Raw genomic sequence first — 15,679 nt, 5'->3', positions numbered from 1 at the left:
TAGGCCTATATTGTTATTAAAATTCAAAGCATATTAATTTGTACATAACATGGACCATAAAGTACAAAGCGTTCTTTCATTTTGTCAAATACGTACGACACGGTCCAGCGTCACACGTCCTCTCCTCCCGTGCCGCACCCCCTATACAAGCGCCATCTATCGGGCAAGTTCGAGATCTGAAGATGACCCCGCTACCGCAAGTTGCTGAGCAACTCGAAAATGGCGACCACTGGTTCCAATTCACAGCTGAAAATTGAAAAATTCTTTAAGTATTACATTCTTAAATGAAATGTATTTGCGAAACTCGGTGAGAAGTGATAAATTGTATCTTGATGCTTGTAATTTAATTTAATGTTTGAGTTTAATGGAACAATTAGCTTGTAATCCTTCATGGAAATGTAACATTGTAAAACATATGAGTTTGTATATTCATATACAAACATAATTGGATTGCAATTAATTTGTTTTATAATTTGTCGGAAACCTCGGGAATCATAATAAAAAAATGATTGTGTTACGTACGACAGGCGCCAGCATCGCATGGAATCGTCTCTCTTGCCTCGCCCCCTATACAAGCGCCATCTAGCGGGCAGTTTCTACTCCTGTATCGGGTCCCAGTGCCGCAGGTAGCAGAGCAGGGTGAAAATGACGACCACGGGTTCCAGTTCACGGCTAGAAAATCAAAGGTATATATAATACTGAGTGTTGTTTGATATGTTCAGGAGTGAAAAGAACACCCCAAAGCCATTTATCCGCAAACAATAACGTCGACTTTAAGTTTTGTCAGATTCGTTGTAAAATGCATGCAGTTTCAATCAGAATCATTCAGTTGTTAATCGCAACGGGTGGTGAATGTAATCTTAGACCTATATGTGTGGTTGTAATAAAACCACGTAAAATAGTCCATGTTAAAATCCCTAAAGCAAATACCAAGTAGTTTTGATGAGCATGTAATGTCAACTGAGTCCTCTCTATTTAGAAGTTTTATATCCACTCTTCAAGCAGAAAGGTATAAAAATCAATGCTTTTAGTATCCTAGAAAAATCAAAATTAGCACAATATTCTAAACTACATTTGTAGGATCACTAAACTGCTACCCGCCAACTACGTACGACATGCTCCCGCATCACAGGGAGTTTCTTCTATGGCCGCGCCCTCTACACAAGCGCCATCTACAGTGCAAACACGTGACCTGGACTGCACGCCGCTACCACAGGATACTGAACAACTGGTATAAGACGACCACTCGCCCCACGTGGCTTCTAAAATCAACCAGTGTGTTCTAAGTTAAGTCTAAAATTCATTCTACCCCACCTGTTAGTTACTACTGGAATGCAATCTCGGTCCGGGTCTAAGAAAATTATACTGAACAAACCCAAACTCTATAATTTCCAAACTAAACTATTTTTGGTACTATGGTATTTTTACTATACTATATTTTATTCTATGTTATACTATATGAGTTAGGCGCTTGTAAAACCATACAGCAGACCTCCATTTATTATTTGCATAGCTATCTTTATAAAACTAATGCCTCTTTCGCTACATATAACGAAATCAAATAACGGTAGTTATATGAAAACAAAGAAGAAAAAACTTGCACCGAAAAATATGAAATAAGTTTTAAAATTGTTAAATTTTACATGAATTCTGTGCATTTAATAGTGTATCCAATACCTCTTTGACACGGACTGTGGCCAAACTTAGATATTGGGTAAGTTAATCAATGTTAATCTGAAACACTATAGACCACTGTATGCAAGATGAAACAAATTAAGTCTGTGTCTTACTAAGATAATATGGCCTTATGTCCCACACGGGACGAAGAGCACTGATGATGATGATGATAATAATAATAATAATAATAATAATAATAATAATAATAATAATGAAAACGATGGTGATGGTGAGTTCACACTTACTAACAACGGTGGGACAATCTAATAGCGTGCACTGTCTGGTTTCCGTGGCGAGACCAGCACAGCCGAAGGGACTGTTGCACTCTCTGGTCCTGTCCTGCATGCCGTACCCACATGTGGCCGTACAGGGCCCCCATACTGACCACGGCCCGTAGTTTAACTCTCCTGGAAGAGATTTAAACTTTTTTTAATGTCTAATGCTTTGATATTGGAATGGAATGCCTCATATAAAATAACCATTAAGACTATCATTACCAACAGTACAGGATGTTGCGAAAAGGAGAGGGAGGCATATGAACATTTTGTTAATAAATAATTTTTGTTTCTCTCCTTCTTTTTCTTCCATTATCAATTTGTATATTTATTCATTTTTTCAAAAGCATGCGCAATTAGTATCTATCTTAATTACTGCCTTTGCTACAGGCATTGTATTGGCAGCTACTATAAGGTCTACAATGGGTTTTACAGTGAAAATGTATCTATATTTATCTGTGTCTTCGTTAATCCATTCATTTATCTATCACTATTCCTTATTATCACAAAAAAAAAAATCTAAAGCGTTTATATCAATAAATTTTATTTTCTCTATTTATTCATATCTTTGCTTAATCATGTATTTGACATAATCTTTGCCTACAATCTTCTGAAATAATATTGCAGCGGACTATATGATCCAGTAAAGTACGTATATCATAATATCTAGAATACCAAAAACCATTAAAACGATATGCAAGGAGATATAACCGTACGGCTGAATATATTAGTATTATATACATGATAAAAGACCTGTGTCACCTTATCGTGTCCAACCCCCATAAAACGCTCCGACCTTGATAGCATCGTGAGCGTCAACACGGTATTCTGACATTAAGGATGCGATACGTCAGTTTAACGGGAGCACGGCGATTTAGAGTTGCTCTTTTGGCCCCTAAATTGTAACACACATTGTGCTCAGAATGCGTCCTCTTACAAAACTATCCCATTGTATTCAGTATAACAAAGTTGTTTTGCCGGACAGCATATTCAGCTCAGTTCAGACTAGCGTAGGTATACCCGGAAATGGGGACAACTCGCGTTATCGGACAACCCAACCACAGTGGCATTATTATATTTAAATAACAGAAGCCGAGAAACGTAATCGTAGTAATTGTCTTGGCAAATGATTAAATATGGATTTGAAGAACCTTACGGAGCTTGATTTTCACCAAGTGCCAATATGGTCCACTAGGACTCGCTTTTACCATCAGTGTTACAATTATAAACGAGACTTACAGCCTATTGCGCAAGATTTAACTAATAGGTAGGCGTAAAGTTGTAAAAAGGCAGACATTTCGTCAACAATACCATGAGTTGGTGTGATTAAGGGTATGGACAATTAGCAAATGCTCTATGCGTCAGTTTCAAAATAGACATAGAAAGTTCAGATGTTGATACCGATCTAGTCGAATTATAGAGATGAACGGTTTTATTATTAATTGGTGACCAATATCATGAAACAATATCAGTTGAATTTGTAATGTTACATTCAAAGCAGACGGTCCATAATGATTGTTGTGGCGGGGTGATAGGAAATGTGTCATGGAAATAATTGGAGGTGCTGTGCCTATAAAACAGACCACTTTTCTTTAAACTTTTCTATTCATCTTAAATGACACAATGCCAGTTTACTAAATATTCACTCTTCGTGTACTAAACAAAGACTGGCATTCATGTATTTCGTATTTGTTATTTCCTCAAAGTCTTTTAGAAGCATTATTAAAACTACCACTTCTTACACTACCCCATTGTGTAACACACCGCGTTCAGCAACGACGTCTCGCCCCAATCTGTTTTATTTATAAGAGACCAGTTTGTCACCAATTTCCTCGGTGACAGGACCATTTATCTTCCTTAATACGAGGTGTGCGGGTTGGGAGAGTTAAAGGAGGTAAAAACCTGTGCTTGCCGGGACAGCTGGACTCTTATGTAATCTGTACTGTGAGGGTTTTAAAAGATTGCCTGGCGCAGGCTATGCCGGTACACTATGTTCACTTTTTTGTTATTTAGTGGGGTTCAAGGTTAGATAGAGAAAAGGTGTTAGTTTTTTTTTTTTTTTTTTTTTTTTTTTTTTTTGCTTTTGGTTTATTCTCCTTAACAATTAATTATTAGCTTAGATTAGATATATTACAGGAATGCATTTTGAAAACACCCATAACCGCATATTGTAAGTTTTACCCATTTTTGATTCTAAAAACTGCTGTTAAATATTTCACTACAATATGTTCACCAAAATGAGACAGCATATTTCATTTTTAAGAGTATTATTGATACACATTCTGAGTAATAATTGTTACCGACTAGCCTAATAAACCATTTTATCTTATGTGCTTAAATTACGCAAAAAAAATGTCCCATAGCCTCTCTATACTTACCGCAGTTTACAAGGTTACAACTTCTAATCTCGTTGGGAGTTCCGGCACACACGGCGTTACCCGGACACACACGAGTCCTCTGCTCGATGCCGGGACCACACGAAGCTGAGCACGTGGACCAGGGGCCCCAGGGACCGTACTCTGAAAGTGGGCGTGGCATATGTAAATGACATTTCGATCAATAGTATAAATTAAGGCATGCTGTGAGCGTTTGATCTTTATATAGCAAAAGTCACAATTCTCTGAAAAGATGTTGATTGGGTATAATCTGGTTTTAAAAGAAAAGTTGCTTAAATCCCCAGCATTTTTTTTACTATATAAAGATCTAACGCTTATGGCATGCTCATAAATACACAATTAGTGTTATGCTATCTTCCAAGAAACAATGCCATCGTTAAATCAATGTTAAATCAGTCTGTCTGCCTATGCTTAGTGTAAAGTTACAGATTATAACAAGAACTCATCAGATAATCAAACACGTTGCAGCCAAGATGTAAATTAAAATGCTGACTTGGTCATTGTGGATCAAGCTCCATAAACATTGCATGTGAATTGTTAATACAAAAACCTTCTCTATCGCCTTCAAAAACCATTGTCAGCCCACAAACTACACCAGCTGAGATATATGTTTACATATAGGCATATACAAATTGGCAAATAAGCGGTATACATATAGAAAATAATTATTCATCTGCATCAGTTTTTTTCATGCCAAAACATTTTGTGCATTTTTAAAAATTGTTATTGCAGTCTAAACTACACTTTTATAGTGACTTTAGTACTGCACAGGCATTGTTTAATGAATAAATAAATGAAATAGTTGGAGAGGGAGTACACATTTGTTCCAAGTCCTACAGGGGTTTGATAAATATCAATGTAAACAGTAACAGGGCAATGATAAACGGACTTCATGACTGCTGTCGTTAGCCATGTTTGTTAACAGGAATATATATTGCAATGTGGATGTATAGTTCCAAACGCCCAGTGTAAGACACCATATTACATAGAAAAACAAGACAGATCTCCTGGGGCGCAGACCTTAGCCAAGGCAAGATATAAGAGCAAACAACGTAGTATTCCTTAAACGTTACTCACATACCTACTCATTTAAAGAGAAAATGGAATTAATCGGCTGCCGCTACAGTGCAGGCAGCCTTCTCCAAGGACACTCTATGACTCACAAGACATATTATGGATATATCCTGTATATATCGTTACTGTGACTAAATAACTAGTGGTTTTCCCAAGTGTAAATGCTTCATGAAAAAACACCTGCTTATCCGATCAATGATGGCGTTTTAGTACCGTCTTGACCATACTGGGCAGCAGCCTTTTGACTGGAGCTGCTTCGCCGCGAATGATTGAGTGAATGAATAAATGGATGAATAACAAGGTGCGATGAGAACTCAGACCTCCGCCAAGGGAAAACATTTTTTTTACAAATTTTAAAAGACGACGAGTCAATTGAAATCGTGGTTATTTGTTTCCCCCCAAATAACTGTCTTAAGGATAAACCGTACGTTTTTTCTACATTAGTACCTGCAGTACACCGATCCATGAGTCATATATTGCACACACACACATTCAAAATATTTTGCCAAAACAAGCGTGTCTGGTCAGTTAAAAATGACTTGTCTCAGATATGACGTCCAATAAATCATATTCCTCTTCATATAAATGGTGACTTGCAGTTATGAAGGGTAACTGAGATATTTGTATGTCAAAATATAGAGTGGTCACCATTCCACAACTTGTATCTGTAATAACCGAACATTAGATGCAGCAAAAAAGCATATAAAGCAGCAGAAGGGCCGTACACAAACGGCTCATTGCCTCATTTAGAAACAAAATAGACAGCTCAAGGTTCGTGATTTGTGGGAGGCGGATCCAGGTACCACAGTGGTTGACATCCCCCCCCCCCCAACTCCAATCCTTTAGCTTCGAGGGTGTGCCCTTCAATTGGACGAAATATAATGCTACAGGCAACCGGACCAAAACCTTTTACCATCCACTTGCCGTGAATATTAATTTCTTTGTTTTTCGCTAATTCTGTTTTATAATTCTATCATTGCCCCCCTCCCCTTTCCTGGATCTCAGGCCTTGATCCGCAAGTGTATAAACGGTGTCATTCCAACATTTTTTTTTTCATTCATGAAGCCGCATTCTTTCTGAGTGACACAGACATACACACAGGTGAAATCAAGATATTACCCAAATATGTTAAAACAATGTAATTTACTAACTACTGACATATCTTGAAAGTAAGTGCCGTACACACCGACCGTGTAAAGATCTTCCAAATAGCATCCTCACCACAAAACTGTCGATTTCAATCTAGAATGTGTTTTATGTGTCAGACAAATGAGGCCGACATCTCTTCTTTAAACCTGCACCTTCCAAAACGTGATCTAAACCAGGTGAAGACCAGGTAACACCCAGATTAGAATCTTTTGAAATTCCACTTCCTTTCTATATCTTGTATATCTTAACTTGAGGCTAAGCTAAAACCTGGCAAATTTCAGATTAAAACAGTGGATTAAACACAGTTCCATGGTATTTAGTTCATAATCTGTCTCATCCCACTTTACATGACTAATCTATATCATAGTTAGAACTTTTCAACCGGAACAGTTTGATCTAAAATAGGAATCGACCTAGCCCAGGTAAAATTGTATTTTGTTACCCATCCTTAAGATAGGGTGATATGGACATCATACATAGGCTTGCTGATCATGACACATAATTATATATAATTTATAATAGCGATATCATATCGTCTACATACCTGGTAAAAATGATATAATAACAAAAGTGGAGTTCTGAGTCAGCTTTAATTAAATCAAAGCAGGAGTGGTTATACTCGAGGATTATTCGAGAATATTGGATTATATGTTGGATCGAGAATATTGGAATATTGAATACAACATACTTTGATCTTGTCGGCGGTTTTGCAAAAAGCTCATCTAAGTCGTAAGCTAGTCTGATTGTCAATAAAACGATTTTTTTCTCATTTTAACTAGAACGAGTACTGCATACGAATTTCTGGCTTACTAACTTTATTTATTTATTTATTCATTTATTATTTATCATAAATCAGCCTACATACTTACTCCTTATTTATTTATTTATTTATTTATTTATTTATTTATTTATTTATTTATCGTAATTCAGTCTACAGACCTACTCCCCCGCACTGTCCGGCGTAACACGACCTCCCCTCCACTGTCTGGCCGTCACATAGGCCCTCTCCAATACACTCTCTCTCCCTGATCTGTAGACCGTTACCACAGGAGGAAGAACAGGCGCCCCATTCGCTCCACGGTCCCAGGGACGCCGCCAGAGCCACTTTAAGACATACAGTTAACGTCAAGTACGTTAATACAAGACGCATGGTGGTTCTGTTGTCTAGCAAACCTTGAACTTTGGAGCTTTGGCGTAAAGGCGCTGTTTAGCACGAAAGTGCAATGAAAATCTCAAGAAATCTGGCGAAATCCCGTCAAGAATAGACAACTGGCTCTTTGTTTCCTCAGGTACCGTTATCCAAATGTATAGGCGGAATATGTATCAGACGGAGTAATCTTTTTCCTACTTTTAATGATGACACAGGCGGTACTGTCGCCGTCCAGTATAAACGCGACCTTTCTTTTTAGTGAAATTATTTATATTCCTTGTCCAATATAAGATATGCAGTGCACTGGAACAAAATTAGATATATCCACCGTTTTTCCTCTGTGCCTTATTTTCGCTTTTCTTGGCCTTGTAATATTTTGCGTCGTGGATAAATTGACAAATGATTCTCTGAACTCAGTCACGTTTTGTCGCGGCACGCTCTGGTGTCACCTCTCCCGCTGTCGTCTTTGTTCTAAACAGGTCCCGTCATACCGGGGCTATATCCGTGACTGAGGCGGGGTCACAGGGACGGTCACCATGGACGACAATAACAATATGTCTTCCCACTCTGTCCCGACACCTGAGTGTTCCTCAAAGTCCCAATTATTCATCTTGACAAATACAAAACGAGGTTGACACGAAGGACAAAATGATTCATATGCTTGGTAAGCCATTACTCCACACACACTTATATTAGTTGGGTAACAGTGCAGGCGGTATGTTTGCTTTTTTAGGGTGAGACATTTTACGCAATATTTGTCAGAGAGAAAGAACGAAGTGTGATCACTGGTGCAAAGAGCCAAAATACCCGAAGCAACTGCTTTTTTTTCAAAAAAAAAAAACTTCCATTATATATCTTACTGGATATAATTATTTAAAAAGAACAGGATAAGAGACTATTAGCTCTTTTATAATCCTACAAAATTAGATGCCAACTTATCCATCTTTATAACTGGCGGGCGGACACAGAAGTGTTATTTAAAGAAAAGATAATAAGTACTAAATGTCAAAATGGCATTTAAAATAATTTAATTTGGTAAATGAAAAATAGATTAAAGCCATAACGCTAGGAGTAAGCATTATTTACTAGCCGTTGGACCAGTGGCGTTACTTGAGTAGAAGCAGGTAAAAAGGGAATTTGAATGGCGGCCAACCCCTCCCCCTTTCACATATCTTGAACTTGTAGGATCAATTCTATCTCGGTCACACCACACACGGCACCACTAGTACTGGTTTAAGAGAAATCATAACTGGTGGAATCTTACCTTACCGCAGCTACAGACACTCCCGCCATGGCGGCAAAAATTGGGGCAGATAAGATTGATTAAGACATGATGATGTTATGACCAATTATGTCTGATATTGATGTCCACATTGTCGTCGTATTACTGGTACCTGCGAACCCCATTTATGACGCAATTTGGGTTGTATTCTCCTCAGGTAGACGAGAATGTTTCAGGATTGAACAGATCCGTAAAATCCATTCGTAAATTTCAAAGCCAGCAATTATCAGATTCTAACTAAGCCCTAAAATTGTGCAATCCAACTGATATGAGTTGTAATAAATATGTATCATTATTATTCTAAGGCTATAGCATGTCTGAAGCACGTTAACTTTCAGGGTTGTCACCTTTCATGTCTGACTATATATGCATTGTGAAATCATCACATCTTTGTCCTCAGTCGTAATTTTTAACTTACGTGATTCACGACGTTACTTTGCAGAAGCAGATATTATATTATATTATATTATATTATATTATATTATATTATATTATATTATATTACGCAAATCACAACATTAAAAGCGAGGAGCTGTTAACTGCATGTTCACCTTCCTTCGAGAAAACGCCACAGGTCACAAAAATAATATAAAGTCAATAGGAAATAACAAACAAACAAACAAAGAGACAAAGGGGGTGAAAACATTTAGCGTGGGTGCATAAAATGACTATTAAGTTTCGGTAGATGTAGTATTAGTAAAGAAAACTTCACAAGGTCACACTCACGAAATGTTAAACCACAGCAAACGCAATGTAACCAGTTCACAATTGTTTTCTGTCATTTCAGATCGAAATACCAAAATGGCAAAAGAGTAAAATAGAAAGGAATACAAGCAATACATAATATGCCGCATGTAGAACACTTTAGTGAGCCCAAGTATCAAGGAATACGAGTAGCATAAAACCCTGAGAGCTATGGTGAATTTCAGTTCCATCCATATTTCATGACATAGCCAAATACAACATTATTTTATCTCAGAAAGAATACCGCATACATTTACCCTACCAAATCTTCTCTTGGAATTTTATGTTAAGAAGACCCAATTCACCATTTCAAACCACTCGCTTGTTTTCCATTTACCTGCTTTTAACGCACCAACGAACAATATATAAGCTGACATCGACGCTCTCGCTTGGACCTAATTTGTAAGACCAAAAAGAAGACACCAAACTGTCTCCATAACGAAGAAGAATAAATATCAAGGTAAGTTTCCAGAATGTCACATACAAAAATGCCCAAGTTAAAGTATAAATACATAAGCTAGACAAGACCAGCACAGAAGCATGCTATATGGTGCGAAACATGGACACGTGACCAGTGTTCTCACCAACAGGCCTTGACCTTGGGGTTGTCTTGGGTTCGTGCACGTGTACCTCAACGATTGGTCGAGAGGATAGCTTACGATAGATTGTGGCAAACTCCTCCACGAACGTCGCGCTGATGACAAAATAAAATAAAAAAAAATTGACCTTCAAAAAATTAAATCGCAAATAAAAATATGGGATACTTCACAAATCAATCAATCTTCCCAAGTGCAATCATCACGTTACGATGTCGGGCCCTTGCCTTTCGGGTTGGATTTGGATTGTAACCGGCGTAGGCCCCATTGGCAATTTTCGATTCCATGAACAATGAATTTTTAATGAAAGCAACGGTGGTGTTGCGACGCTGCAAATGCTACATGTTCTCTTTAATCGACCACAACACGTATGCGGTTGAGATGTTGTTATAGAGGGATGAATGCCAATTCTGGAGTCGCGCGAAAGCAACGCTCGGGCAACCTTTTCAAATGACATGTGCATTATTTTTTTCAAAATTTAAGTTTCACATTTAGAACGTTTTATTCTGTTTTCATTTCATGCAAAACAAAATACTAAAATTAGTTTTAATTTTTCGAGTATGATTCATTATAATTTTAGGAAATTAACCTTTGCTTGAAGGGGATGCAGCCAATTCCATAAACAATTCTTAGAGTTGACACGTACAGTAGACTATGATATCTTCAAAGAACCATCACATGATGATATGCACTTGAAGAGCCTGTGATTTGTGAACTATCTGGTACCTTACCCGCTTGAACAACGTCCAACTCTGAGATGACGATCTCTGAAGTAAGTTTACGGTAGATCTGGCTAAATGACTCTACCACTGTTACGCTATGGAATGAAATAAGAGCATGAGAAGAAGAATATAATTTTAACAACTTCTGAAAATGCACTAACAAGAAAAAAATAAACAAATACTATTGGAGGTGAAATGCATCAAATTAACATCTCTGAAAGACATTTAAAAAGAGGGGCGTGTACGACAACCGTACTACAATGTAGTAATACAATTAGAAAAAGATAAAACAGAAATTAATAAACAAATTAACAGATATAACGTTACAGATACAGTAAGCGTAAAGAAATATAAACCAAATAACCAAACACGAATAAAAAGATTGCAGGTACTGCTGCTCGTATCTGTTCGAGCCTCCACATTCATGGGCAGTAGCACGTGAGGTTGACAAATTACTGAAATATACCCTTTTTTTTCATTTCAAATCAAAATCATAAAAGATCTGGCGATTCCCTCCTTTATGTATTTGAAAGAAGTTATGAAATTATACATTCCACGTTTTGAACAAAAGGTCAACCAATCGACAGCGGGTGACACAAACAGCGCATGTTTATAAGTCCTTAAAATGCATCAATTGGCGTATAATTTATAGCCGTAAATTACAGAATACAATAGACCAAAAAGTGCTTTGCTTTACAAACTATCCTTATTAAGATTTTATCGCTGCTGGTGGAAGAAAATTTAGATACTAAATAGCTAAAAATCTAATAATACTGATAATAATGATAATGACAATAATAATAATAATAATAATAATAATAATAATAATAATACTATTAATTTTTAGTCTTAAATCCAAATGTGTTCAGTAGACTTTACAATACAACGTGAAAATATTAACAGAAAGTTTAGTATTGGTACTTACTAGAACCGTATACTCCTCAGCAGCCCCGACCGTGGCGCCCTCCAGAACACAGTGACAGAGGACTTGAGGTTGGGATTGGAGTGCGTGACACTGTTCCTGTCTCCACACTCAGCCAGGTAACGAACGCCCTCTGGTGGCGGCTCAAAGGTGCCCACGATGGTGTCATCTCTCGGTGTTCTGGCCTGAAGTAAGAAGCCCTTGAATGGCCTGATCCCGCTTATTGTCACTGGAGAGAGAAGAGAAAGAATTGTGGCCGGGATATTACACATTGCCACTTTTTGTGAGAATAAACGGTACTTTGGTTTGGATTAAGGTCTATAGTTTTGTATATAGTAGCTCTTTGTGAAATGTCCGAATTCATTACAGGTATTGCCTCATGGCAGTAAAAATATTATATAAAACAGTACTTAAAATGAGTGAATATGTACGGAAAAAGTAAACGCATTACATTCGCCAAGGATAAGAATGCGTTGGTTTGTCTGTCTGTGGGTGCCTGATTGATATTGGACAAGATATCTCAACATAAACTTTGGTGAAATTTTCAGGACAAGCGGTATATTAGGAGTGAGCGAAAAAATCAAGATTTCAACTGTACCCAATCTTCTCAATATATTTCAAGGAATTCAGTTTCCTTTCCAGCTAACATAGAGCGTTACTATAACGTTACCATTACGTTTTTTTTAAATTATATTAGCGTTATGGTAGCGTTTCAATAACGTTCTGTATTTTCTGGTTTTTCACTCCATTAGCGTTAGGTTGCGAATCGTACTTGATTTGTTGTACTCTAGGAATCGCTCTCCAGTTCTTGGCATTAAGACAATTTACCTGGTACGATGTCACCGGGTGAGAAGGTATCCTGTGTGGCGGTGACTTCAAAGCCTCCGCTTCCTCTCTCAGGACTGGGGCCGTGTAGAGGCATCATGGTCAGACAGGCCTGCATCCCCGCACCTCGGGAGTATCCATGGACTGAAAACAATAGGGGGTGATATTTAACCATAGGAAGACGTTTATATATAATACAATGCGATATGCTACCATGACTACTGTATGTTACGGGATAAAAGGCTTACAATGCGTACTTGATTTTAATAATAATAATAATAATAATAAAAATAATAATTCCCTGAACTGAAGCAAGAAGATCAAAGTTTCGTTGGCATACATATATTACAATATAACAGAATAGCTACCACATGATGCAAAAGTAATCGCTTTTACTTATTTATTAATTTGTGTTAATGATTATTACCTTATTTATATATTTATTTTTTATTTGTAGCTATTTATTTACTTTTGTATTTGTAGCTAAGTCCGTAATAGTTAGAAGTAGAGAATAAAGAAATGAGATGTAAATCGTTTAAGCCAGTGCTGACATCTATCGCCGAAGCATGTAGCACCTGTGATAGTGACCCGACCTCGAGGGCAAATCATTTCATAACCGTTCCCTTGTTATGACTGAGAATTGAGTACCTCGCAAGTTCTTGTGGCAATGAGCCGGTGGTTATGACATCAACTGACAAAAGTACGCCAGTTTTATGTTGTTAATGACCATCAAGTCATGGATCATGACTTTTGTTGACACTTCCTCCCCTCCCCCCCCCCCCCCCCCCCCCAAAAAAAAAAAAGGCTTCTTTTTACTGTCGGAACAGATCCATTAACCATTTTTATGTATGGGAAAGTGTCGTTTACCCTAGGAAAAACATTTTTGGTCAAAATGAAGTTGTTATCCCTTTATTCATTTTTATGTCATCATATGTGTTTTGCTATATAAAGGTGTGACGCTCCTTGTATGACTAAAAACATAATTGAAAGATCGATGTCATAGGTCACTGATAACACAACTCTATGCAACAAAACAGGTGGAAGTACGTAGATATGAAAATATGTTCCCGCAGTTGCGTGATTGAATACTTTATCGTCAACTTTTTGCAAATTTTTCTTTCAGATTAAAAAAAAAAAAAAAGCTTACCGTCGAAAGTTGACAGTTTGAAAAGTATGTGTACAATAAAATGTTTCTTGATTACACTTCAATAACAGTACAAGTACAGTTACTTGTATGTTACCGCCGAATATTACTTTATCTTGTCCATAATGATGCCAAATTATCACGATTGTTCACATTTTTACTGCCATTTCGAGCTTCGACTTGCTTGAAGAAGACACATAATTCACCATGTGTTACAAAATCGGACGTTGTTAACGGCAATGTCTTTTTTCACATCGTCATATGACAAACTTGCATTGTTACCATATGAAAAAAAAAATATGTTAATTACAAATACAGGACTGGCCATATCTGTCCATCCGATCACAATATGAGCCACGTGGAGTCGTCACCATGGTAACAATGGCATGACTCTTGTCATTGTTACAACGAGCACCATCAATCTGGTGTTTCAGGTATATTTGGTGAATTCCCTCACAAAGACACGAAAGAGGAACATTGGGTTTTTCAAATTATAACGTCCCCCCCCCCCTTATTTATTGTTAATTTGCTTTATTTTCTATTTCAGCTCAACTATTCTCATATGACTCCAAGTGTTATTACTATCATCATCATTATTATCATCATTATTATTATTATTATTATTATCATCATTATTATCATCATTATTATTATTATTATTATTATCATCATTATTATCATCATTATTATTATTATTATTATTATTATTATTATTATTATTATTATTTACCATCATCGATAAAACTGCATTTTTAAAGTAACACGAAGTTTTAAATTACGCAAGGGTCTTCGCGGTAGGAAAATGCACGAGAAACACGAGGTGGTACACGCAACCTAGACGAAATGACTACAAATAAAGGAAATCCATTTCCATATTTTGCTCAGTGATATATTTAAAATCTATTTGATTCAAAAATAAACTTATTTGTGGTCAGTGGTACTTGTAATGGTTTCAATGAGATTTACATATTACAGGTTAAATCCAGAAAACATGACCATGATTATAGTGTCGCTTTCAAAGGGGGATTTTTATTTCTTCTAAATTGTTTGGTAGGTTTATAAATAACCTTAGACCCCACAAAACAGTTGTAACTGCTCTGCCCATTATAAGAAGCCTGTTATTTGTTTTTGCAGTTGCACTTAAATTAGGAGTTTTGCCATCTTCCTGAGAAATTTTGAAGAGCTCTGCTTCAAAATAACTATCAATCTTCCCATGAAACTGAATTTGGAAATGGTTTGTGAAATTTGAAAGAGAATGATGCCTCTACACAGGCACTTTCATGAAATACTGACAATCTACCAGTATTCATGTAGGAATCACTACGAATCCAGAATTTGGCTTAAAAGGGAGAAAGGGGCAAAAGTGACGAAAAAAACATAAAATAGTAAATGAGGTCGACTTGCATATATTACCGCCAGTATTATGTAAAACACAGAACAAAACGGTCCGCTTGGTTTTGTCTGGTTTAGCCAGTTGTACTGTATTTTGTGGGGGATAAGGGGAAGTAAGTGGAAATTTCTAAAGGAAAGAGGAACCCCTGTCCCCGGGTACCATAACAAAAGTATTAGTTTATCAAGAAAACCAAATATCTGATTGTCATTGTGCTGTATTATAACGCTAATCAATGTTAAATAGAAGTGTTTGTGCTAATGCTCACCTTAAGCTTAGGTGTGAAAGTAATTATGACTTCAAAGAGTCCACACAAAGGAATATGGGGTTTTA

General features: G+C 36.9%; 1 protein-coding gene across 8 annotated transcripts in view; it reads right to left on the bottom strand.

The window, feature by feature from the left end:
- Positions 1–15,679, bottom strand: part of LOC106159884 (uncharacterized) — a 34,655-nt gene that overhangs the window by 13,694 nt on the left and 5,282 nt on the right. For 7 of the 8 annotated variants that reach the window (XM_087013042.1, XM_087013035.1, XM_087013038.1 and 4 more), the window contains exons 2-8: positions 12,816–12,956; positions 11,991–12,216; positions 11,075–11,160; positions 1,923–2,084; positions 1,113–1,262; positions 523–672; positions 97–246 (exon numbers count right to left, since the gene is read on the bottom strand). In XM_087013042.1, the coding sequence (XP_086869168.1) occupies positions 97–246; positions 523–672; positions 1,113–1,262; positions 1,923–2,084; positions 11,075–11,160; positions 11,991–12,216; positions 12,816–12,956 (1,065 nt within the window). The remainder of the gene's footprint in view (positions 1–96; positions 247–522; positions 673–1,112; positions 1,263–1,922; positions 2,085–11,074; positions 11,161–11,990; positions 12,217–12,815; positions 12,957–15,679) is intronic. The other variant, XM_087013037.1, reaches the window with a different exon arrangement.

Source organism: Lingula anatina, chromosome 5 (genome assembly GCF_051362555.1).
Source record: "Lingula anatina isolate TDL-2025a chromosome 5, LinAna3.0, whole genome shotgun sequence".
Classification (NCBI taxonomy): domain Eukaryota; kingdom Metazoa; phylum Brachiopoda; class Lingulata; order Lingulida; family Lingulidae; genus Lingula; species Lingula anatina.
Note: the sequence above shows the minus strand (reverse complement) of the source record. Positions and strands in the feature narration are given on the sequence as shown.